This window comes from Lissotriton vulgaris, chromosome 3_1 (assembly GCF_964263255.1).
Source record: "Lissotriton vulgaris chromosome 3_1, aLisVul1.2, whole genome shotgun sequence".
NCBI classification, from domain to species: domain Eukaryota; kingdom Metazoa; phylum Chordata; class Amphibia; order Caudata; family Salamandridae; genus Lissotriton; species Lissotriton vulgaris.
Genome location: NC_141689.1, coordinates 1,743,889,221 through 1,743,916,031, shown reverse-complemented (window position 1 = coordinate 1,743,916,031; position 26,811 = coordinate 1,743,889,221). Strand labels below are relative to the sequence as shown.

At 43.8% G+C, this 26,811-nt stretch overlaps 1 protein-coding gene across 3 annotated transcripts in view; it reads left to right on the top strand.

Moving 5' to 3' along the window:
• The window catches only part of LOC147728393 (ureidoglycolate lyase-like), a 481,711-nt gene that overhangs the window by 417,186 nt on the left and 37,714 nt on the right, over positions 1 to 26,811 (top strand). For all 3 annotated transcript variants that reach the window (XM_086962176.1, XM_086962177.1, XM_086962175.1), the window contains 3 exons: positions 17,029 to 17,227; positions 20,873 to 20,951; positions 22,950 to 23,039. In XM_086962176.1, coding sequence (XP_086818302.1) covers positions 17,029 to 17,227; positions 20,873 to 20,951; positions 22,950 to 23,039 — 368 coding nt within the window. The remainder of the gene's footprint in view (positions 1 to 17,028; positions 17,228 to 20,872; positions 20,952 to 22,949; positions 23,040 to 26,811) is intronic.

The window sequence follows — 26,811 nt, the reverse complement described above, 5'->3', positions numbered from 1 at the left end:
AGGATAGGTGTGACAGTAGGGTAAATCTACCTTGGATCCTGAAGAAGATTACCTCTGTTTTTTCTTTGCTAAGTTTGAGGAAGTTCTCACTCATCCATGGTTCCATTGTCCCTCGAGTAAATTAGAGGCCAGTGAGAAATGTTTGTTACTAAAAAAATAATATAGGACTGAGTTTTCACCTGAGAGTCAGTGAAGAGAGGAATAGTAGGGCAAGATAGAGGTTAAAAAGAACAGGGGAACTGGACGATCCATTAGGAACCCCACAGCATGGGGTGGCTTCATGAAAGAAAGGGACCAAAAGGCACTCTCCAAGAGTGGAAACAAAACGCATGGTTTGTCCTTCATGTAACAGCTATCTACATGGTACTTTTCCGAACATCCTTATTCTTACTTACCTGTTGATAAGTCAAGTCAAGTCAAGTCAATAAATTTATATAGCGCGCTACATACCCAGAGGGTCTCAAGGCGCTTAAAGAAGGGTGGGGAATTACTAAGCATTATAAGCAAGATAAGCATTATTGCTGTCCACATAGATGTCTTAGCCAGGTTTGAACGAGTCTTTAATCAAAATTTCTGCGATATGCCATTGCCCCACACCCCCAATCCAGTGGCACAAAACTTTTTTAGTGAAGGGACCCAGGTTATACAGGACAAATATAGTTATATCCACAAAGTATGTAGGATTCTGGTATTCAGAAGCAAACATTGCAGGCCTCTGACATACTATCGAATGGAAGCCTAAGTAGTGCAGAAAGTGTTAGGAAAATATTGTTAGATAAATAAATGAGGGGTTACAGCATGTAGGGCCAGATGTATACAGCCATATAGGGCCAGATGTATAAAGCCATTTAGCTTATGCAAAGCCTGCGATTTGCTAAGCCACAGGGTTTGTGACCATTAAATGGTATTTTTTTTAAAGCTACTTAACCATTTTGAGATTCTGTAAGAGTTTATCGAATTGCAAAATGGGAAATGAAATGCATATCAAATAGAAATTTGGAAAAGGGGTCTTTAGGGCGTGCCTTCCAAATTGCTTTACAGAATGCTAAGTCAAATAACGGCGATGCGAAAGGACAGAACGCAATAGGCAACGAAGCGAACACACGGAGAGGTGCATGAACTGAAGGAGCACAAACCGCGACCCTTTACAAGCCCTGAAACGACGCTGGGAAGCCGCCAGAGACAAAAAAGACCCACCGAAGGAAACGGAATAACAGAAGCACAAGATGGCGGCGGGCTGCTGAGAACTCCGGAGCCTCAAGTAAGAACTACCGAGTGCACCGCCCCTGAGCAGCGTACCACCTCCCAGTCCCCCGGGGAAGCCCCCGATCCCCAGGAAGGAGCACCTAAAGCTAACGATCATCGGAGCCAGGGCGGAGGGGAGCAGAGCCGGGACGGAGGCGTAAGGGCGGCCATCTTGGTGCAGTACAAGCACGAGAGGGGGGCGCGGCCAAGTGAAGGGGGCGCCAGGCGAGTATCTCACCCATCCGACAGTGAGCTCACCGAAACCGGGCAGGCCGACGAGCAGAGAGAGGCCGAGAGCAGAGCGAAGTGCTAGGAGCAAGGCGTAGAGAAAAGAAGACCCCGCCCTTTGGGAACCGAGGCGGCCATATCAGTAAAGTCCGCAGTCACACTCCCAGGTCCAAGCAGGCGCCAGACAAAGAGGCAGTGCCACACTCTAACACAGGCGGTGAAGACAGGAGCGCAGATCCTCGGGAAAGAAGGGAGGGTGTAATCGACGGTGACCGAAGGAAACTAAACGGTGGCGGCCATCTTAGGAGGGGCAGCAGCAGCGAAACGAAACAGAGCGGAGTGCACCAACAAGCCCACAATTAGACACGAGGTCAAATAAGGCCAAACAGCACAGGGCCAAGCGTGCGGAAACGCTCGAGATCACTGAAGCCACGGAGCCCATGGGTCACTCCTGAGGCCACTCCTGAGGCGAAGTAAGTGGCGGCCATCTTAGGAGGGGCAGCAGCAGCGGGTGAAGCGCCGCTCCGGTGCACAACAAGCCCACAACCAGAAGTGAGGTCAAATAAGGCCAAATCGCCGGCGGTCAAAATAGCCGCACAGAAACGTGCAGTGCGAAGTGTGATACCGACGCGACAGAACAGCGGGACCTCTGGCAGCAGAAACGGCGGTGTTGAAGGACCGCGAGGAAGGCGAGGCGGGGGAACAACGAGAATTAGGGCAGTGCACAGGAAGCACACCTACCCGCTGAACACACAGGCACAGGCAGCCGCTCACCACAGGTCGTGCAGAAAGAGCACGTAGACAAACAGTCACCAATCACAAACAGGCACCAGCAAGAGAACACTAATTCGCAGGGGCCAACACAACCAGGGCTAACACCACCCCGCAGAATTGCAGAAGGCTGGCGGAGGCCAGGACCAAGACTAGAGTGGTCAAGTGGCCACCCCGTTTCAGAGACTGCAACCTAATAACGGGGCCGGCCCAAAGGAAAAAGGACGACGGAAAACAACAAAAGACACCCACAAAGCAGCAGCCAACAGAAGTCAAACCCAGAACGCACCAGGTCAGGAGAGGTTTCGACACAATGGCGGATAAAGAAGGCAACTTAGTGACAAACGCCCAGAAGAAGAACAAAAACGATCTGACCGCGTCGCCCGCGAAAGATCGCGGAGACACGGGCGGAGAAACAACCAGTCTGGACACACTACTGAAAGAGATAAGGGAGGGTAACGACCTCGCAAAGGCGACAAAGAAGATAGTGGACAACATACAAATGGAGCTAATAGCCATAAGAGCGGAGCAGAGCAGAGCCAACGGCAGAATAGACGAAGCGGAAAAAAGAATCAGCAACCTGGAAGACCGGGCCAACACAACACACAATGATCTAGGCCTAGTCATAAAAAGAACATCAGCCCTACAAAGATCAATGGCCGAGCAGGATGACAGGAGCCGCAAGGGGAACATAAGACTACTAGGAATACCCGAGGAGGAGAAGGACGCCCCGGGAGCATGCGCCCGTATGCTGGAGGACATTATCCCCAAAATAACAGGGCTCACCTTTGAAAGACCACTTGAGCTGGTCAAAGCTTACCGCATCCCAGCAAAGAAGCAACAAAACAGCAGCGCACCGAGACCAATCATATGCAAACCGCTGCGAGAGGACCACACGGAGGCGATATTCGCAGTTGCCAGAAAAGGCAAGCCAATGACAATTAACGGGAAAAAAGTGACGATCACACAGGACCTATCGAAGCTAACGGTGGAAGTGAGGAAGGGCTTCCTAGCTCAACGAGAAACCCTGCGGAAAAACAACATCACCTTCTCTTTCGCAGGCCCTTCCAAACTGAGAATCACAGACAGATACGGTAGCAAAATCTTCGAAGACCCCAACGACCTACACAGGTACCTACGAGGGCCACCCCCAGAAGAAATGGAACACCAAAGCCCAGGGGCCAAGAGAAGAGCCTCAACGGACGAGAACGAAGGAGAGGGCGTATGACAAGCTCGAGCACACAACAAGATGACCAACCTTGAACTCTAGACAACAAACCTACCTCGATAACGCACAGACTAATCAACATAGCTACCTCAATACCGCCAATGATCAACGCTGCTACCTCAATCACCAATGTCGATCATAGAGACTATGAAGACCGATGAAGCACATATCCTTTGCCTTCTGTCCACAGAGACACTGCCATACTTGGGGGGGAGGGGAGTGTGAGGAACCTTGCTGTCACACACCCGATTTTCTACAGGCGGAGGGAGGGGGGAGGGGGGGGAGGGGGGCGGCCAGAGGAGGCGGGGGGGGCAGGCGGGCATGAAGGCCAGAGTGACAACGGACAGTGGTGCAATGTATAACTACTCTTTCTCTTTCTCTTCTTTCTATACTGATCTCTACACCCACCCTCTTTCCCACCTCCCACCCTACTCGCTTAATCCCTGGGGGGGAAGACCCAAGTATTCAGGAGGTACAAAAGCAGGCACCTCAAGACCCAGCAATGAAGACGACATAGCAGCCAGCGACAATTACAAAGTCCCATGACAGACAGACCACCGGCGAACCTCTCAGTGAACCTAAAGGTAATCTCCATGAACGTCAAAGGCCTAAACCACCCAATTAAACGCAGGAAAATACTGGAACACCTGGGGAAACTCAAGGGGGACATCTACACGCTACAGGAGACTAAACTCTCAGAGGAAGAGGCTAAACTACTGAAGGCAAGATGGATAGGTGAAATCCTATGCTCACCTGCAAAGGGGAAGAAGCGGGGCGTGGTAACCATCCTAAGCAAGAAAGCCAACCTCACCATACACAAGACAAACACGGATGAAGACGGACGTCTGCTGATAGCAAGTGTCCAAAGAGGAACCGACAAGCTACACGTAGCAAACATCTACGGACCAAACACCGAAGACAGAGACTTCTGGCAAATGGTAGACGGCGAACTCAGCAAGCTACCACAGGACGACCTCCTGATTGTAGCCGGAGACCTGAACAAGACAATGGACCAGGCCACGGACAGACACCCAAGCAGGCCAAGCCACACCGCTCCAGGAAGCAACACCCTTAAAGATCTCTGTGCCAAACACCACCTAGCAGACCCATGGAGGCTTCAACACCCCACAGCGCGTGAATACACCTTTTATTCACACCCGCATAACTCATATAGCAGAATCGACTATATATTGATGTCCAGCGACCGCACGCACCTGATCGAGAACACAGAGATAGCCCCAATAACCATCTCTGACCATGCACATATATCCCTCGCCCTCAACGGCAAACACAATGAAAGCATAGCGAGGAGGTGGAGACTCAACGATGACATCCTACAGAAAAGAGACAATGTAAAAGAAATAGAGGAAGCACTAAATAACTATCTGGAAGACAATGACAATGGTGAGGTGGAGAAGGACACCATCTGGGAAGCGCTCAAAGCGACTTTAAGAGGCAAACTGATAAACATCAAATCAAGAATGAACAGAAGCAGGAATAAGCAGATCTCAGAGCTAGAGAGGGAAATAGAAGAGCTGGAAAGAGGTCACTGCGCAAACATAACGGACAAAAACACACTCACCACGCTCACAAAGAAAAAATACGAGCTAAACAGAATCCTAAGCGAACGAGCAGGTTCATGGCTAACAAAGTTCAAGTCGGTGAATCTATGCAGAGCGAACAAAGCAGGGAAACAACTGGCATCTTACCTCAAAGGGAAGCAAAGGAAGCACACAATAGCAGCAATAACAGACAAAAACAACGTATCGCAAACAACAAACAAAGGCATACTGGAGGTTTTCAGACAGTACTATCAGGAGCTATACTCCGAGGACAAGAACTTGAGCAAAGACGGGGGCCACTCCCTCCTAATAGACATCGACCTACCGAAACTCAGGGAGGAGGAGAAGGCACCCCTAGAGGCGGATATAACGGAAGACGAAATCGAAGCCGCAATCAATCAGCTAAAACGGAACAGAGCCCCAGGACCAGACGGGTACTCCGCCGTGTTCTACAAGACCTTCTGCCCCAACATCAAGAAAATACTATCGGAAACGTACGCCGCCTGCATAAGGAAAGGGGAGATGACGAACACCATGCGAGAGGCAAACATCACAATAATACCCAAAGAAGGTAAAGACCACCAATACCCGCAAAACTACAGACCCATATCACTCATAAATGTGGACTGCAAAATTTATGCAAAGGTGCTTGCTAACAGACTTAATAGAATTCTACCTGACATCATACACAACTCACAAGTGGGCTACATCAAACACAGGCTGTCGCAAGACAACACAAGGCTACTATGCCATCTGATCAACCACACAACACAGAGCAATGAACAGGCGGTCATGATAGCACTGGATGCGGAGAAGGCTTTTGACAGAGTCTCGTGGCCATTCCTCAGGAACTGCATGACAAAGTTTGGACTAGGGGAGAAGTACATAGCAATGACAATGGCCCTGTACAACAAACCGAGAGCAAAAATAGTGGTCAACGGGAGCACATCCGACCCGCTCCTACTGGAAAGAGGAACCAGGCAAGGATGCCCACTGTCACCTGGTCTCTTCCTACTGGCACTTGAACCACTGCTTGCAAAAATAAGAGACAATGAGGGAATAACGGGTGTCAAGATTGGAGAGAAGACAGTTAAACTGGCAGCGTACGCGGACGATATCCTCATCACCACCACCAAGCCATCAACGTCGATCGTAGTACTAATGGAGGCAATAGGGGAATATGCAGCAGCGTCCGGATACAAACTCAACAAGGACAAATCGGAATGCAAACCAATGAACATACACACCACCAAACTTGTACTAGGAGACTCCGGCCTAGCCTGGCAAACGAAACCACTCAAATACCTTGGCCTACAGTTCGGAAGGGACCTAACATCAACGATACAGCACAACGAAGACTCCCTGCTAAAAAAAGTCAAAGACAGACTAGAACTGTGGTCGCCAAAATACATCAGCTGGTGGGGAAGGATAGAGACGATAAAAATGATGATCACACCCGCAATAAACTACACGCTAAACATGCTACCGATCCAAATGACGGAAGGCTTCCACAAAAAACTAGATGGCTTGATCAACACCTTCCTATGGAGAAACAAAAAACCACGAATTAGCCTACCCAAACTGAGGCTAGCGAAGGAACTGGGTGGTCTCAACCTGGCAAACTTCAAAACCTACCAGACAGCCTGCCTAGCCAAACAAGGATTCGCATGGATCGACGGAACACAACATTACAAACCAGTCTGGCTGGAACTAGAAAGCGAGCTCCTAGGAGGCCTACACCCGATAGCGATCTTAACTGCAAACAAACACCCCCTATGGTCCAACACCATATTGAAGCACACCAGAGAAGCGCTGATGAAGGTGGACAAGCGAATGGCACAGAAACTGAGAGGTACAACATGGGAATCCATCTGGTACAACACAAAAATATCATACCAAGGGGCAGTAATAGACTATGATGCATGGATCAAAAAAGGGATAAGCCTTCCCAAACAAATAGAAACAAAGGGGAAGCAGCTAACCTTCTCAAACCTACAACAACTACACAACCTCCCCAACAGAGAGCTATACACATTTCTGAAAATAAGGTCTGCCATAACAAGAGCAAACCTAACCCGAGAAGAACCGGATATCGTCAAGTACGTGCTAATGCTAAACTCGGCGGGACACCAGACCGCCAAGATCTACAAACTGCTCGCCCCGACGACCCTGTCTCTAAACAAGAAGACAACAAACTCATGGGCTACACTCCTGGGCAGACAGCTAAACGAAAAGGAACAGGCGCAAATGTGGGCCTCAGCCACAAAAAGCAAGATCACCCCGCAACTGGCACAAACAAAATACTGGCTTCTCCACAGAGCCTACTGGACCCCATCAAGACTCCACAAAAGCGGAATAGCAGATTCAGGCGAGTGCTGGAACTGTCAGAAAGAGGAGGGCACACTTGAACACCTTATCTTTGGGTGCGTCAAAGTCAAGAGGTTCTGGGCCCAAATAAACGCATTCATAAATGACATGCTCCAAACAGACTTAGTACTAAACTATGTGACACTGGCGACAGGGCATGTAACAGCAAACCTGAACGGCAGGGAAGAAAGAGACCTCCTAGACCTGCTCCTGACAGCAGCCCTGAAGATAATCTTAACGAACTGGAAGAACACGGCGAAAGCAAACTTCAAAACATGGATCAACTGGGTCACCTTCCTAAGAGGAGCAGACAACATAACGGGCAACCTCTCGAAAGAACACACGCCCCAAGAGCACATGTGGAAACAACTCGACGAACATTTAAAGAAGCCACACTAACTAAATTGACCTGTGCTTAACCCTCCAGTAGCTTGACACAAAGGCCGTCAGGCTAAACTTAGAGGTAATGTGTAAAGTATGTATACAGCACGCAATAGCAATAAAGTGAAAACACAACATAAGAAAAATCCCACACCAGTATAGAAAAATAGAGTTAAATTAAGCATTATTTGACACCAAAATGATAAAAATCCAATTAGTGGAGCTGGAGATATGCGATTTCAAAGATTTTATGTGAGTATAGCGCCTAAAAGCACAAAGCGTCACTTGGCCTATCTGGTCGTGCGAGACCAGATGAAAGTCACATGTTCAGCTTGACTGCGATGGAGCACAGGCCAGATACAGGTACCAGGTTGGTCCTGCTGAAAAAGTTACCTTCTAAAGTCTAGTGCGAAGAGTTACGTTTGCAGTGAAGGAGCCCTCGAGGAGCAGGTAGAGAGTCTCGGGTGTTCATCGATTTAGCACGAAGAGCAGGCCAGGTATCGCAGACTGTATTTACTGTAACACAAAGATCCTGTTGGGCGTCTTTGATGGTATTTGCTAGAGATTTACGTTGGTTGTCACCGCTGGCTGATAATACTGTAACGCGAAGTGCAGATCTCACGTTATCGGTCTTCACTGGCAGTCACTGTAGCCTGGACAGTCAGGTTCTCTGCAGCTTCGCATTGGGGGCAGCACAGGCAGCAAGATCTTCCAGTTAATGGGCCTGTTCAGGGTTGCAAAGAGCACAAAACTTCACCTCCTCTTCAAGGAGGAGCTCAACTGATGCCACACCAAGGCCCAGGACTTGGGGGCACCTCATGGGGATCAGGAACTCACTCCAGCAGAATCCAGCAGGACTCAGGAAGGTCCATTGGCAGGTCCAGTTGCAGCAGGTTCGCTGGGCAGTTGCATAAGGGGCCTCTGGAGCTTGTTGTGTCCCTCTAACGTAGAACAGAAGGTCAGACAGCTGACCCTTGGAATTACTTAAGCTTGGTATGAAGGGTGCAGGTTGAGTCTTCCTTCTAAGCAAGCAGGGCAGATTTCAAGCAGCAGGGCAACCTTCTTGAGTAGTATCCACAGGTCCATGAGTGTAATTAAGAGTGGGTCTGAGGGTCCCCTTTTTATACTTTGTGAACACTTTCAAGTGGAAGAAGCTTCTGGAGTTTCCCCCTACAGTGGTATCTGGAATTTCCTGCCTCCATACCCTCGTCACAATCTATCCGGGGTTTCAATAGCCTAGTGTGAAGTCATTGGTGTGTGGTATAGATACAATGGGGGAACCCAGTGTCCCTCAGAACCTGGTTAAGTATAGGTAAAGCTACAATGGTTCTGTCGGGGAGACAACAATTACATCGCTAATAAAGATTAATCCTGTTACGAATACTTTCTATGACTCTCTGCGTAACCGATGTGCCAGGAAAGTACAAGTGGGCTAAATCACAGAGCACAACAACATGAATATTGGAACACAACAACAAATTCCATATTGCTCGCAAAAATTGTTATTATTTGGTATTATTGAGTTTTCACAAAACATTTCTAAAAACAAATTTTTCCCTTTGGGCTGTGAAGGTGAGGAGTAATTGTAAAGTGACCAAGTGACAATGGGTGCTCAGTGCTGGTAGTTCAGTGCATGTATACAAGAGTGAAGCTATATACAAGTATGTACAAGTTGATGAATGGTCAGAACAACAACGAAGACAATATCTCTGAATGTGGCAGGTCAGCTAAGTAGTGTACACCAAGAGATTTGTTAAGACTGAGCCATGTGTTATCGCCGATGTTTCGACCCTTACAATGCACTAGTATGGGGTCATAGCGGGTCTTCTTCAGGCCAAAAGACAGCCCAGCAAGTGGGAAGTATCCCTAGGCATCCCTCACTGACTGGAGACTGCCAGAAAGATATGCACTTGTCAAGAAGACTCAGGTAAGTGGAATTTCTGAGATGAGGTAAATGAATATTTCACCTCAAAGCAACACCGCGATGTTGCGCCCTATGTCGAGTAGGTGGTGATTCAATGCAAAAAGAAATAACTTGAAATAAATCCAGGCAAAACATCCATGGTTGTCAGCGCTTCTCAATCAGCAGATTGAGAATCCTTTTTGCATTGAATCACCACCTACTCAACATAGGGCGCAACATTGCGGTGTTGCTTTGAGGCGGATTATTAATTTAACCTCATCTCAGAGATTCCGCTGAAAATTGGTATGACCTTTCAAATAACAGTTATGCACTCTGTCCTATGTATTGCTCTCAAAGAAAAATTATAAAATATCACATCCAAAATGGTTAGAAGGGATTTGTGAGATATGACAATGAGAACTGATATACATTGTGAATTGTTTAATCTGTGAATAAGATTCAATAAAAAGTGTGCCACAAAGAAAACAAATCAAGTGAATCATAGTGACAGGCATCCTTAAATGTGTCCGAAAAGATCATAAGGCCAAAAGCTGGCAAAAACACAAAAAATGGAAAAAATCATCATGGATCCACAGCAGAAGTGGCAAATGGAGAAACAAATATTAAAAGTGGATCAAAAAGCCATTACGTTTGGTGGAGTTGGGATTATGCATAGATAGTTGCGAGCATTTCAGACATCTAAATTGCTTAGGTGTGAATGGTAGATCAAGCATTCACAGGACAAATGAAAAGCTTTGCTCTGTTGCAGTATGAAACGTCCTTAAATATCGCATTTAAGCACACATGCCTCACACTGTTTCGGTAGTCTGAGTTTCCCCCCTGTTGAATATTCACCGAGAAGGCTGCTTCTTAAAAGCCAAGACCTCGAGTTGTGGTTCCACACTTTCTGCTTCATCTTGTACTTTTCACGGATTGAGGTAAGACAAATGTCAATTTTAAGGATACATACAGTCCTTAAATACTGAGCCCATAGCTTATCAGAACTCAGCCAGCAGCGAGATCTGAACGTATCATGCTCCATCACAGAGAAGTTTGCATCATCAATGAGGTATGGCCTCCTGCTGACTTCTGACCACTTTCCATATGGATGATGGATGTTGATGGCCCCTGGTGCCTATTGTTTCTGTTGATCATTTGAGCCTTCTGGTGTGGCTGCAGGTTGATAGGATCTACATTTTGTGCCGGCCACTGTCAGAGACCTGATTAGAGAGTAATGAATAGTAACTTCATATCTCTCCAGTCTTAGCTTCATGTACTGAGGGCACCTGGTTGATTAACCCAACAATGTTTTCATGATGCTTTCAAAGATTTTAGGTGCAGATTGTGTCCCTTTTGGCAGCCACTAAACTGGTGAGACCTCTCCATTTAGAACAGGACCACAAATATCCCAACTTCAAAGGCTACTGGTGGTTTCTCTTGCAAGTGCATCACTCCAAGCCATCACATTAAAACTCCAATTGCTGTGCTGGTATAAATATTTCAATATAGGGGTGCTTTTCATCCTGTCCATTATCTTCTAAAATGCATCTTCATGTTCATCAGGCCACTTCCATACAGGACATTCCTGTTTAAATTGCTGGAATGTTTTTCCTGCTCCTTAGGGATACAATGCATGGTGAGATAGTTGCTCATGCTTGGAAGCCAAAGGACCTTCTTAACATATGTTAGCCTTCGAACTGTTCTTAATAAGATTCACTTTACCTGGTACTTTGTGATACTGTTGGTTGTAGAACCTGTCCAAAGTGTACACAGCCTTTTACCTTAGCAGAAATTTCTTTCAGAATTTATCTTGAATGAACTCAGTTCTATGTTAGCTCCATAACTTACTTCCTGGCTCTGTCTCTTTGTGCACAAATTCATCGGCAATGATTTTAATACTTGACACGTTTTCCTATTCTTGATTTAATTTACGATGAAGCACATATAGCCATATACATAAAAAAGCATGTCGTCCAATGGAGTGGACTGTAAGTAGTTTGCCTTTGCTAGTTCCCGTAGGATGTCATCAATAATTTTTAGTTGAAATTTGCTTATTTTAAGTGCCTGGTTCAGGAGCTTAATGTTTATCCCTATTCTGAATTGTCCCTATGTTTTTTCACCAAAAGTGTTCTGCTAATCTAAGACATACATTACTGGTGCTTTTATGCGTTTACTTTCTAAACTGGTAAGATCCTTCCTAAGTGAATTTATTATTCAGACCTTTCTTTCTAAAATACTTACTACTAGTATCAGGAAATTAAAAACATTAATTGAGTGGCCTAGACAATATAGGGACTTTATGATGTGCTAAACTGAATAAGCAATCAGAAAAAAATATTTACTTGATCAATGTTTTTTGGTAAGTTACCAGTACAATTTAGTTTTATTAAATACTTGTCACAGCCTTATGAGTTGTCTTGATTAGCAGTTTTGATTTTATCAAACTAATGCCAGGACTTATTTAATTCACTCTTTTGAAACTTAGACGTGCAATCGTTCTAAGGAGGTTCACACTATTCAATTTACATTCACAGTAGCCCAATGTTTATATTATCTAGTTAATCAGCTTACTTGTTCTAAATCTCCCTCATTCTAAAGATCAATAATTTACTTTGTCCAAGACTAATACGTAATTTAAAGGTACTTACTCCAACCCCCATTTGAACTCAATCCAACTTTATCAAATAAATAATATTTGAGACAATTAACACTTAACCTTTTCTAAAAAAGCAGCCTTGTGTCAAGCGAGTTCCTGTTGATTACATTCATACCCGTTTCTTTAGGAAAAAAAGACCCCATATACTTCTTGCTTCTATCCAGTCTAATTCCTAACAACTCTAATAAAAGAGAGAGGGACCCTCTACCAAGGGGGTGGGGTACCAACTAATGACTTTGTCAAAAAAGAGATTCCCTTTGGGCACATTAATGAGAACAAAATGACATGACGTACAACAACATTACAGGCAGACTCAGAGCAATACAATGGTAAACCAAATTCTGAAACAACAAATAAATTCAATATGCACAGTTTTATTATATAAATTAAAAATAGAGTTAAAAAACAGATTAAAACATATGTCAATCAAGGGAAAACAGACAATATATGGAAACAAATTATACTCTAAAGTTCATCAAATGAGTTCCTAAAGCTAAATCAAGGGAGATACTCAAAAAGGTATATTCAGCATAGTCAGAATACTCCTTTAGTTATTATAAAATGGATTCTCTCCCCCAATCCTCAACGCGTTTCGACGGACCAAATATCATACAGCCGTCTTCATCAGGAAATATATTAGCTGTCTTCCCCAGATAACTGTAATTTACAGTAAAAATATCTCAGCAACAATAATGTAACAGATTAAAAAACTGAACATAAAGCAACAATCCACCTGCTAACCAGAATTGTTTTTTTAACCATTGCTCAACACATTACAACACCTTACATCATACATATATAGATTTGACATATCTCACAATATTAAGATAAAAACAAACATTTTATCGTTAACATTGGGTGTTTCCTCAATGTCATTCACATTGCAAGCCATACAAAGTATGCTCTATATACAGCGTGGTCACTCAATTACATTTCACATGATTATGTTTATCAATTTGAGCATTTCGCCAACATCTCAGGATGGTGATTGTGGTTTCAAGGTGGTTTAAATTGTTAATACTCAGGAGGTTCATGCTCCCAGGCCATCCCAGATAATACTTGCTATACAACATCTAACTCATTTGTCAAGTCCCATACTGACCTTAAAATGAGGCGTGTTAAAAAAGTATATAGGGGATAGATATCTCCCTTCTTTCTGATAGGACGTGCTTCCTGTTGTTAGCAGTCTTTTATAGGTCGTATTGCCAACTGAAATGTATAAAGGAACATAAAAACAACTTGTAAGTTCGGTTTCTAATTAGCTGTGTTATGTGACTTTTTAGCAGACTAAGGGCTCTTAGATAAAGCCAACACTTCACTTGATGTTCGCTCTCTTAAAAATGTTCTCTTATAGTACCATGTCGCCTATGGGGTAACTATGATGACTATCTATATTAGCAATAGTTAACTGAAACAGGCACAGAGATATACTCACATCTTATTTGTGTGGTCCTATTGATAGATGCTAGACATAGTCACTTCAGCGAGTAGGTATATCACACTCCTGCAATATGGGGATATAGTTACCACTCTATACTTTCAGCTTAGCTGACAGATTTCTAGCAGTTGTATCATGCTTCATACTTACTAACAAAGGCAGATTGTCCCGTTTACACGCGGTAACTAGGTTCCGATTTGTTAGAATTCGAAACCGGGGCATCGCTGGTGAAAGATAAACAAATGGGATATGTTAAAATCCCATGTTGTGCTTTATATTGTCATAAGCGTTTATTAGGCAGGGTTCAGGCAATACTCACATTAAAAAGATTTATTTAACAAGCCTTCAAGAGGATGCCTTCGTCTTCCCAATCTTTAACAAATGCTGCTTCTGAAACATATTAACAACGTTTTTTTTAGTTGTTAATAGGGCATACTAGGCAAGTATATTGCTCTTGAGACTATCTACAGATAGCGCATTCACATACCTTAAGGGACAGATGAAACCGCCTCCCGCGTGTAGTCTCCGTAGTGTTCAGTAGACAACACGGCTGGAAAAAGCGCGCCGGTTATATACTTTTCCGCTGGCGTGTAAATGCAGAAGTAATCTGGCGCCCTTGAGTTTTGTACATGGAGCTAGAAAGCGGACTCCGATATAATGGTACACGGGCCGCTCGGTCGGCGCCAAGATACGGGCACTTAATGTTACAGGCAGCACTGAAGTGAAATATGGCGCATATGCTGACCATCCAGCATTTATATATTATATTAAGTCTGTAATTTTGTGCGCGCTTGATCCAAATTTTTAAGTGTCTTCCTGACAGTTTTACAGAGACTATTCTTTTTTACAAAACGAGATTCCCTAATCTTATAAGGTATTATTGAGACAACATCTATATATTTTTTGTTTGGTTAACTCTCTATATGGAAACAGGATCAAAACAAATGATAAACTCTTGCAAATATACTCCTATTGTATATAATTTTTTCTTACTTTAGCTTTAGGAACTCATTTGATGAACTTTAGAGTATAATTTGTTTCCATATATTGTCTGTTTTCCCTTGATTGACATATGTTTTAACTCTATTTTTAATTTATATAATAAAACTGTGCATATTGAATTTATTTGTTGTTTCAGAATTTGGTTTACCATTGTATTGCTCTGAGTCTGCCTGTAATGTTGTTGTACGTCATGTCATTTTGTTCTCATTAATGTGCCCAAAGGGAATCTCTTTTTTGACAAAGTCATTAGTTGGTAATTCCTAACAACTACAGGATGAACCATTTCAAGATTGATAAAGCATGAACTCCACTTGCCCTGAATTGAGAGGTGCAATTGTATGTAAGTCTCACTGACAGACGTAATTTATAAGAATATTCTTACACCCACACATACATGCGGGCACCACCTTTCACTATTTAAAGTAGCAGAGATCCTTATTTTGTTCTGACAGTACTTGCATTAATCACATGTCCTAAACAACATAGCATTATGATTGGGCATACAAATCATTTCTTGGCTCATCTCATTTCACTATATAAAACAGAAATTGTATAGCTATGTATATATCTTTCAAGGATATTCCTACACCCACCTATGGATAAGGGCACGATTTCCCAATATTTAAAGTAGCAGCCCCTTTAGGCCAGCGGGTCAGTTTCCTGCTAGAATACCTCCCAGGGTGGGTAGGAAATCTACCAGAGATCGTGGATGGGGGGCGGCACACAGGGGCACTGATACAGAGTAGGCTCACCCTAAAAGACCTCTTGGAATGGGTATAGGGCGGGGGCCCTGATTTGCACCAGATGTCCGGTGATCCACCCTCAATTCTCCAGAGTACTCCACTACTGATTAAACAGTCTCTTGAAGTAGACAAGTGGACAGAAATTTTATTGGGTGAGGAAACCAACTTAAAAAAATATTTCTTTATTTAAAAGCAATCGCAGCCCTGTTGGTCTGCTGACCATTGCGGGCCACCATCCCTTTGATTGTGACTAATCGGAGTGAGTCGCAATTTACAACCTACCTAATGAATATTAATTTGGTAGGTTGGACTTCAATCTACTCCGATTCCTTATTTTGTGAACCGACCTATTAGTAAATGGGTAAGTTTGAATGATACGTTTCTGGTCAAATGAAGAAGAGTTGCAAATTTCAATTGCTTTTTATGACTAGAAAGTTAAAACATCTAGAGCATAGTGTGGTTGGTATTGTTCGCAGTATTGTATTTTACCTCAGTTGTCCCAGTTTTTCCCCACGTTAATTATCCCCCAAACCCCCACAATACTTCTGATACCCAAGGTGACGCACACTCAACCCCACACTCATTTACCAACACAGTGGATCCTGCAAAACTCCCCAAATAGGCACTTTCGTCACCCGTACTGCATTCTACTTCCCGACAAGGGTAGCTACATAGTACTAAATCAGCCATCCCTCCCGCAAAGTAAGTGAAAATGTACTCTTGTTAACTCACTGGTTTTCCAGCACGGAGCAAGCCACATGCCTGTCTGAAAGAAGGATGGGGCATATCAACAAGGCCCGCCGTTAAAATTATCGCCGCTTTAGCGTCCGTTTTCGGACAAAAGCGACGATAATTTTATCGCCCTGTCAGCTGTCAGCATGGACACGCTAATGCGTGAATCCATGCCTTTGCGCCCATTTTCTTTGCACCTCGCATCGCTAACGAGATGCGTGGTAGGCGTTCCCGACTGAAATTCAGCGGGAATAATCGCTAACCCAGCTTCTCCCTATCAACTAGGAAATCACTAACCCGTCTAGCGACATAAAAAGTAGCGCTAACGGGGTATATCGCCGGTTCCTTACGTCTGCTAATTTCCCGACTTAGCCATATGTATCATGGGAGGTGGATCATAATGCTAAGTCCACATCGCCCTATCTACAATGTTTTCCCTAACGCTTTTTTTATCGCTGGTAATCCTGCGATATTGCCACTTAGCGCCGGGATTTTTATTGCCTCTGCGATGCGCGTTGTTAATAGTGCTCTGAACGGGCGATAGAATCCGGCGATAGACGGCGTTCGAATTGTGCACGCTAAACGCGGCCAGCGATAATTATCGCTGGATATTGTTATGGAAAACGAAAGCAAAACTTGTTATTCTTTTTTACTATCAATACGAAATTTGACTGAATTTCTTTAGTGTTGTTCTTTTTTTAAAATAAAAAATATGGGAGCCTAAAGCTACTATCATGATGTCCAGAGAGTCGTTTCTGTTTCCTGTTTTCAGGTCATCGGACTGAGTTCCTGCTCCCAGACCGCAGCAAGTACGTCAACATGGAGAAACTCTTTCTGAAGAGTTACATGGACCTGCTGGTGCAGACGTGCCACCGGAGGGGGGCCCCTGCTACCGGCGGCATGGCGGCGCTCCTGCTGCCGGAGAGGGACGATTCAGAGGCGCATGAGAGGGTTATGGCCACGGTTAAGAGGTAATGTCCATTCGAATATGAGTGAGGTATGGAGCTAAAAATGGAGACTTTCGCAAATAAAATACGCCGACGTTGACAGTTACTGTTAAGATGTAATACGACTAGGTTTTGGAATAAAAGTGGTACGTGTTGTTGATCTTTCATACTCCTCCTCCCCGGGCTTTATAACATTTTTCAAGTCAATTCATAACATGCAGTATTGTAGTTTATAGATTCTGCTTTCTTGTGAGTTCATTATTCTCTGCTATGAACTTTATTTTCGATTCTATATTTATTCGATTTTAACTTATTGTATATCTCATAATACTATGTTGTATTGCATTATATTATACATGTATTAACCCTTTTTAAATAACAATAAAGATATTGGAACAAAAAGATGTAACCCAGCTGAAACAGCACGCGCGAGCCCTTTCTCACGTGGTCCACTTGCTTTATAAACGGTCACTTCCGGTTTTCAAATGTTACTACCGCAGACTACTCACACTGACAAACTTTAAAGATCGTTCGCCGGGGGCGAGATATTTTATAGAGGGAACAGAGGAAAAAGCTGGTGACGGTACATCTAACCGGAGACCGCATCATATTGAAACCACCTCGGTTTTAAACCACCTCGGTTCTCATTTCACGGCTCAGAAGTGAGAGGAAGTTTGGGGACTGTGTTGTGGGTGGAAACTATGGTCCCACGTTGAGACACTTCGGGCGGGATGGAAAGTGGCCATCTTTCATAAACATAAGGAAAATTATTGCTAAAGGACTACTTCAACATGAGTTTAATGCGCCTGGAAGGTATATCTTAGTAAGACTGGAACATCAAAGACCCTGGGGTGACTCGCACCAAAGACGCTAACATGCTCACTTATACATATGCAAGCACGCACAAACAAATACACTCTGACACACACTCCTCGATGCTTGTCCATTGGACACAATATCCTGCTGAACAGAGGGGGCAGGAAGGAGAGTATTCTTTCCCAAGGACCTCTTTCCTGTGGCAGCATCTTGTGGACAGGACAGGCCTAAGGCAGTTTAGTCCATGATTCAGACAGGTGTACAATAAGTTGATTTGAGACACTGGTGAATGGTCCCCTGGGGAATCTTGATTGGGTTTTGGGTTTGGGAAAGGGGTGACTGATCTCTCTCATTTGGGGGTGCCCTTGGCTTCTGTGGAAGACAGGACTCTGAGGACTAGGAAGGAGACCATTATAAGGGCAACATGTTTGGGGCCACACTAAAGTCCATCAATCCTGTGGTGAGTTATGACATTCTGGCAGTCCCCTCCTATACTCTGAAACTGGAACTTGTCCTGGCCCAACAGCTTGTCTGACAGTCAGCAGATTGTTTCAAATTTACTTCAATGTGAGCAGGAAGAGAGGGAAGGGATGCTGCCCAACATGCTCCCTGTATCAACATATAGCACCTCAGTCCAGTGCAGTTGGGCAACCAAAAAGTCAAAAGCCCAATCAATTAGGCCTGGATCTCCTATTAGTTCGTTAATGTCATGTCTGTAAAGTGTGTCCAATGATACAGGAAGTAAACCCCATTCATACAGTGTGGCGTGCTTCATCATCGACATCTCACTAGCACTGGGTGCACACCTGCGTACCTTGCACCGTACTGTTCTCTATCACGCGCATGCCCATTTTGAATACGGTGGCATTGTTTATTGTTAAAATGTGCAGCAACCTAATTACAGCAACTCTTCTTTTTTAATCAACACACTTTTAGAGATGCTGATGATGTAGAATTACCACATCACTCCAAGTGCAAAAATGTGTCTTCTTACTAACAGAAAAAAAAACCTGGAGATGAAATGAGCGAAATGCTTTCATAATGATATCTCACATTTGTCAAATTGTCTTACTGACAAAATTACAATCTAGGAGTTAACGGAACGCAGTACAATAACTAACACGGTAGGGTATTATTACCTCCAGGTTGTGCTGAGAAATCTAAATGAGATTGTCCTTATCCAACTACACGACATCTTACGCTTAATCGGTGTTTTGGTTTACCTGCTTGCTCCATGAACATACCTTGATGTTTCATGGCTTGTGATTTAAACACATACTGGTTGAAGTACACATTTCTGCAGATTGTGGCCTTTGCGCAGAAACGTCCAAAAAGAATTGTAGGGGTTTTCATAAAAATAACAGAAACATGGCTTGTGGGGCAAACAATAATACATCCTAATGCAGTTGCACAGGAAAAATAAACTAAGAGAGCGTGAGAGAATGATAGCTGCTACTTTTCTCGTTCTGTTGTTCTATTTTATTAGTGCAAAATGCACCCCCCTGCCCATTTTAGATGCAGGGGTGCATTTTCAATTAAGAAAGTAGCACTAAATGCTGGATTACATTTCTTGCGTAATAAACTGTCATTCTGCGATAATTCCGCTTAATTATGCTGCAGAAAATTACACGTGTTACACACACCCCTACTTATTTCCAGTCTTAGGGACAGTTTCCGTTTGCGGTTATCTAATCAAATTCAAAATTTGCCCCATACTGTTGGGGGAGCCAATCCTTGGCGAGAGTATTTGTCTGTCAGGCAGCCACGTCTCAATGGCATCCCCTCTAGTGAGGTTCTGTAATAATGCCTGTACTTCAGTAATTAGCTGCCACCAACTGTCAGTACTATCCTAGTCAGGCACAAGAAAGGTAGACACCCACCATAGAAGGAGATCCACCCAGTGGCGGCACCCAAACACCGGGCGGAGTCTAGCACAGTGAGCAACATCCCATAATCACCCGGATCACTGTTCAAGAGGCTTCTGAAATGGGACTCGTGCACCAGAAACCCTATAGGTTGTCATGTCGAGGTTGCGCCTGAGTCTAAAGTCTGTGGGGCAGATGTACAAACCCCTTGCTCCACTTTTGCGTCATTTTTAACATCGGATAGTGACGCAAAAGTGGCGCAAGGGGCTTGTAAATCTGCCCCTGTGAACTTTTTCAGTAGTCCTAAAAGGACTGCACTATATTAGTCAAGGTGTGCGATAAGCAGGCTTCCTATCAGTTCTTCTATTTCCGGTACTGTGCGGGAAATAATACTGTTATGGTAATTAGATGTTCCTTTTATTGTGCTTTCAAGTCAAAGCATCCACTTAAATGGTGGTGAACTCCATTAAATGTGTCACTATTAAGTGTTAAATCCGCTCCTTTCCCAGTCTCCTTGCACCCCTGGAGAATGTTTCTTTCTAAATGCTCTTTGTCACAAAGTACTTGAATGTTTCCCCACTCTGTTTGTACAAACTGACAGCAGAGTTAGTGCCTCAGTTTTTTTTCAGAATGATGAGAAATGGGGGAGTATTCTAGTTATTTAGGCACTTGAAGACATGCATCATCTCAGCGGTCTGTCTGGCCAAGAAATCCCCTACTTTTTGTGGTTATTTGCCGTATCTCAGCACTCTGGCTAATGAATTGCCCACTTTTTGTGCAGTAATTTGCAGCATCTCAGCGCTCTGGCCAATGAATCATCTACTTTTTGTGCAATTATTTGCCGTATCTCAGCGCTCTGGCCAATGAATCGCCTACTGTTCGTGCAGTAATTTGCAGCCTTATGTCTATTCTTATGGTGTATTTATAATATATACATCCAAGTTTTACTCTATACCTTGCTGAACTCTTAAGTGTTTGTGCCTTTCAGGTTGAAGTTGTTTGAGATCCGTGCTGGTGTCGATGGGTTCATGGTGTACGATATTGGCTTGGTAGAGTCAATGCAAAAGGTAACATTTGTTTTAAGCAGCACATGTTTTTACACCACATAAATATCACCACAGCACACTGAAACTAATACACGCCAACAAAATACGTTTGAGTAATACAAATAAATGTATCACTAAGAGATTACAAGGTATTTGTACAGGTATGTAGACTTTTCCTACAATTGAGGCTTTGTAACAAAACAAAGCATAGACATTTAAACTATGAACTAAAACTGCTTGCAGGTTTGTCCTCTTCCTTCGTCTAGTAAAGGAATGGTAACTTCTGGGATTGCATTTTTTTGCATTTGTGTCTACGTATATGTTGGTTCTGGTTGAAAGATTAAGTAAATAGGCTCTTATTGAGACAGTGAGTTTAGCTATACACAGGTAAAAGACCTGAAGCCGGACTGGTTCTTAAAAGACACGTGGACCCACTAGATCGCGACCCTTGACCTTTAATTTAGACCAGGCAACTCAATGAGATAATTAATTCATTTATTTTATGAGTAGAGTGCTAGGTAGTTGAAGTCTTTGTTGTGCTTAAACAGAATCAAAAGGCAGAGGCTATTGGGCAGGGAGTTGCAACTTTTAATCGCCAGGACACGCTCTGAGTCCTCTCCATAACTTGTGCACTGTATGAGGATCACAAATTTGGCCCAAGTACTCCTGTGTACTATTCAGAGGGACATTAACATGATGGGATGTTCCAGTGAAAGCCAATACAATGGACTTAGCACTGAGAACATACGGTCAAGCCACTGACTGACTTTTAGTGATGAGTCCAACTGCTACACTCTGAAGGCTTGGAAGCTGAAGCAGTAACATTTCAGGCAGTCCCCGGGTACAAATCCTTGCAGTAGTCTAGCCATGAGAGGATTATAAACCCTCCATGTAAACATTGCTTTGCCTCAGGGAAAAATGGCAAGATCTGCCAGAAATGAATTAATGAAGTATCACATGTTATTTCTGCTCCCAGGTGTGCAGTCTATCACAAATTTTGGAATACGCATGCTACAGAGAACCGGTGCAGGTCTAAACAGATTGCCAATATTTTTATTTTCCACCAGAAATTTTGGGGTTACAGAAAGTGATCTCCGAACATCAGGACTTCGGTCTGCTCATTGTTGAGCTATAAAAGGCTGGCCTACATCCAGACTGCGGTTGTATGTTTATCATCACATTTTTTTAAATCGGATTCCTCGAGGGTCGGAACCTAGAAGATGAGATCTTTATTGCCATTTACAAGTTGTGCCCTTTAAAAAGGGGCATGACGTGGATTTTGGCGCTCATATGTACTTTGCATCCACATGGTATGCCTCATTTTTAAGTCCACAACTTCGAATAGGCAATAATGATCTCTCATCTTCTAAGTTACGACCCTCGAGGAATCCGATTTTAAAAGATGTGATAATAAACACCATCCCTATCCGGCCACTCGTAATGAGGACATTTGACTGGACTTACTCATATAAAACCCTTTGTGAATGAAGTCAGTGCTTCATTTGTAGAAAAATAAGTGCCACGACCCTCGTCAGGATGCCACACTGCAGCATGCGCCACCATCCTTTGCCCCTACCAGAGCTTCCAATGACCGTGGTATCTAACTACCACCCATCACACTCCTACAAATGTGACAATCCAATCTATTGTAGGCCCCCAAAGCTAAAAGAATGGCTTGGGTGTCAGGTATTAGTCATTTTTTAAATATATATTGAATGAATGGACAACTATTGTTGTGCTCATCTCTACATTAGATAGACAGTGCCATCATGTGGCAGAGTGTCAAAAGTGCCGGTGTTGACAGTTAAGTGCCAGTGCCAGCACCGGAAGCCACCAGCTCTAATTAAGCACTGAGCCAATGTGCCTGTCAGTATCTTCAATATTCATCAAGGTGGGTGATGCACGCTGCGCTGTAAGCTCGAATGCTTGTCCTAACTTTCTAATTATGTGAATCTGCTGATTTTTGAAGCATGTTTATTATATATCATGATCTTATATAGTCTATAACCTGTCTTTCAGTTATTCCAGGAGCACACTAAAGGACCTAACCAGCTGCACCTGATACCAGAAGTGACTGTGACACAAACAGATTTACTAACTATGCCGCCTGTAAGTCAATCAGGGCACAGGCTCCTGTCACCTACAAACATATAGCGTTGATCAAGTTTTCAGTATGCCTTTGTGTGATGTTTCTGTTTGCAGTGTATCGATGTGTCATTGACATGCCTCACGAATGGTACTTTGTCTGAGTTTATCGTTAGCAGGTGAACAAGAACCTGGTGCAATGCAGATATCCAGGGGTCATTTAGGGTTTGGTGGGACAGTAAAACAGCCTAAAATCCACAGTTTTCCTGCCTTGCCAATCTTGCATTTACCCAGTCTCATTCAGAGGTGGGGGTCAGCCTGGATTCTCATGGCAGCGCCTCAGATGGCTCAACCATCGCCAAGCCTTCTCCTGCTGCCTGCCTGCGACAGGGCTTCCGGGCTGAGGATTGTTGTGAGGCCTGCCCTATAGAGGTGCAGGCCAATACCTCTGTGTGCGTCAGTGACATTGATTGTTGCTGTTGCAGAAATAACAAAAACAACAAAAGTGCCAAAAAGAGGCTCTGTGATATGGTGGCTGTCTGGTATTTCAGTTTTGTTAAAAGTGCTTCACTGAACTCGCCGACACAATCAGCATCTCTAAATTGGGCAAGCATCCCTCCTCAGAAAGCTCAAAAGAGGGACCTCTGGCAACCAAGCAGACCCAGTGCACTGCCCGCCCGCCCACATGTTTTATTTGATTGTTTGCATTGCAGTACTTGGAGTTCTGTTTCTCTAGAGCAGAGGTCTTCAAACTTTTGTAGGTTGAGCCCCCCCCAGCTGATTTTTTTTCGATGTCGGGCCCCCCCGCACCCCCCCCCCCCCCCCCCCCACCACCTGACAGAGATGTCTGGAATCTGGTACGCTACATAATCAACCGCCACCCGTACATCCCAGGCCATATCCTGCAAATGATATTCAACACAATAAGAGTGTTTAGTAAACTGCAGGTTTGTGAGTGGGTGTAGTTAAATGACAGGCTTATTTGAGTGAGATTGCAGATTGAGCAGTGAGGGGGGACAGGTGAGAGAGTGAAGTGTCACATGAGCGAAGGCTGAGTAGTGTTCCCGTGAGACTCCAGGCTGAGGTACAGGGTGAACAATGCAAGTGCATTGTAAGTGCAGAGTGATCACTGTGACTACAGAGTGAGCGGGTGAATGGTTTGCGTGCATGGAGATCAGTGTGAGGGCATTGTGATTGCAGTAAATGCAGGATGAGCGTGAAAGTGAAGGGCGAGAATGAGGAGCGAGTTGTCTGAATGCAGGGTGCATTCCCAGACACTTGAAGTAACTCACCATGTTATTCACAGTGGCACAGAGTTTCAGATACAAGTTAAACTATTGCTATTATGGCATTAACCGGGGATCGAGGGTGGAGGAAATAAAAAATGTGCTGATCTTGCAATAAACCTCTAGTTTTATGATTAGGGTTGTCAGCTCATTATTTTGATGTTCCAGGTGGTACAAAAATAAGCAGTCACTAAAGCTGTATTTTCAGCACTTATCTGTACATACTTCCAACAGCAAAAATCAATGGAAAGCTCTTTAATTGTGTTCTAGGGCTGCCTGAATGATCCATGACTGATAATTAAATTGAACAAAGACAGAAAAGTCACATTACAAATAAATACATACTTCTTTATTTATAACCCGCATTTAGTGTCAAGACCAGGTTGCAGGCTGTTTAAACAACACATGGCTGGCATTTTTGGGGGCAATTTGAAGCCCTTTTAGCCCTTCTGCCTGCCTGTGTAATTTTAACTGAAACTTTCTGCTTTCTGGGAAGAGCTAACCCTCCCAGGACGGGGTTAAAATCCTAGAGCTGAAATGCTTCAGCTGAGGTGGGAGGCAAACTCTTCTGCTGAAACTGAAAGCAATGAACAAAGTAATTTCGGCTGCAGTGGGAGGCAAGTGAGTCTCCCCTGCTCTGAAACCGAATGTCATGGAACAGCAGTCTCTTCGCTTTCAGTTTTAGCACTTTGTCATTTAGGAGTACCATAGTTCCCATCAAAGAAATCGTAGAGAAAGAATTATTAAATATTGCGCAATCTGAGAAAGCAATGATTCTACTATTTGCACCCCACACATAGAGCATACTGACTTGCCTCAGTCAAAGAGTTCCCATCTCTATATTTTGATAACTAGGAGACATATATTTCATCCAGTTAATATGTTAGCACTGCAAAAATAAAACAGAATCAATCTGTGCCATGCCTGACCTTGTGCAAATCTTATTTAACCTATCCCACACAACACAAGCTGAAAAACTGCAGCTGGTGTGTTTGCCCTGCTCTTCGAGCAGCGCCGGTACTGGAGATGCCTTTGTCGGCCCCTGGTGAGGTAATTGATTGCTGTACACACCGCTCCAAGGCTGCATGATGTAGTATTCCTATTTGATGTCATTTCTAGAATCTTTGATGTCACTTAGAATGCTACTGTGGCTTGAGCTCATTCTGCTGTGAGCTGCTCCTGTGTTAACTGCCTGTTCATTCTTGTGGATGTCAAGTTGTCATTTCTACATTAAAAGCTGTAACTCAGAACCTGCGTTTGGATTGAATTACTACATAATTTCTGGCGACGACTGGGTAACTACAGCTACAATTTTCAACAAAAGACTTCTTTTTATGACAACGTTCACTCTCTTCTATGGAAATTTGCTCCCTGCCTACAGTTCTACACCGCTGGATTTGCGTTTTAACAGTGCCTGTTCCCGATGCAAGGAAGCGACTCGTGAGTTTTACGATTATTTCTTCATGTTAGCGCTTTTTGCTCTTACCGGGTATTGGATTCCGTTACACGCATCTTTTAAATTGCGTGGAATCTCTGCACCCGCCCGGCATGCACCCGCAGCATCTAGGCAGCTCAGAAGCGCCTAGCAACATCCTAAGCTTCCATCTTCGTTCTCCGATCCCCCGGAACGCGCTGCATTGTGGGTAACGCGCTGCACTGTGGGTATCACCTTCAACCTTGACGTCTGACGTCACGACGTGCCGGCCGCCATTTTGTTTGTTTACTTTCTACATCGGAAAGCTGTACACACGAAGACGATCTTCTTTTCCTCATATCTTCTTTGTTTTGCCTCGTTTTTCAAGCGGATTCAGTTCCCTGCAGTTCATTAACACTAAGGTACTGAAATATAACCTTACTTCATTTTTTTTGTTTTTTTCTCTTCTTGCATTTATTTTGCCATCGTTTCTCAAGACTGTTATAAAAAACTATTTGAACATGTCTAACATCGCTGCGCCACCTCATTTTTTACAAACTGCTGGTGATCCTAATATTGAATGGGACCTATGGCATCCAATGTTTTTAGCCTATGTTGAGGTGTTGGAGAAAGATGGGTGTTCCGCTAAACGCAAATTAGCTCTTCTCAGACACTGTCTTGGTGGAGCTGGCATCAAAGAATTTGACAATCTCCCATCACTTGATGATGCTGGAGACTTAGATGTTTTTGAAAAAGCATGTGCACAAATGAAAATTCGTTTTGGAAGAAAGATTAATACAGTTATGGAACGTTTTAAATTTTATTCCCGAATTCAAAAACAGGATGAATCCATTGAGGATTATGTTTCGGCTTTAAGATCTCTAGCTTGTTCTTGTGCCTTTGAAACCATTTCTTACGAACAAGTGCTCAGAGATCAAATTATGATGCGCACCAAGAGTAAGAAAATCCAAGAAAGACTCTGGTTAGGCACAGAATCCTCTTTAAGCTCTGTCATCAATATTGCCAAAGGTATTGAACAATCCGAATTATTTGTTTCAGAAATCAGAGGTCAACCACCTAAGCCTCAAATCACTGA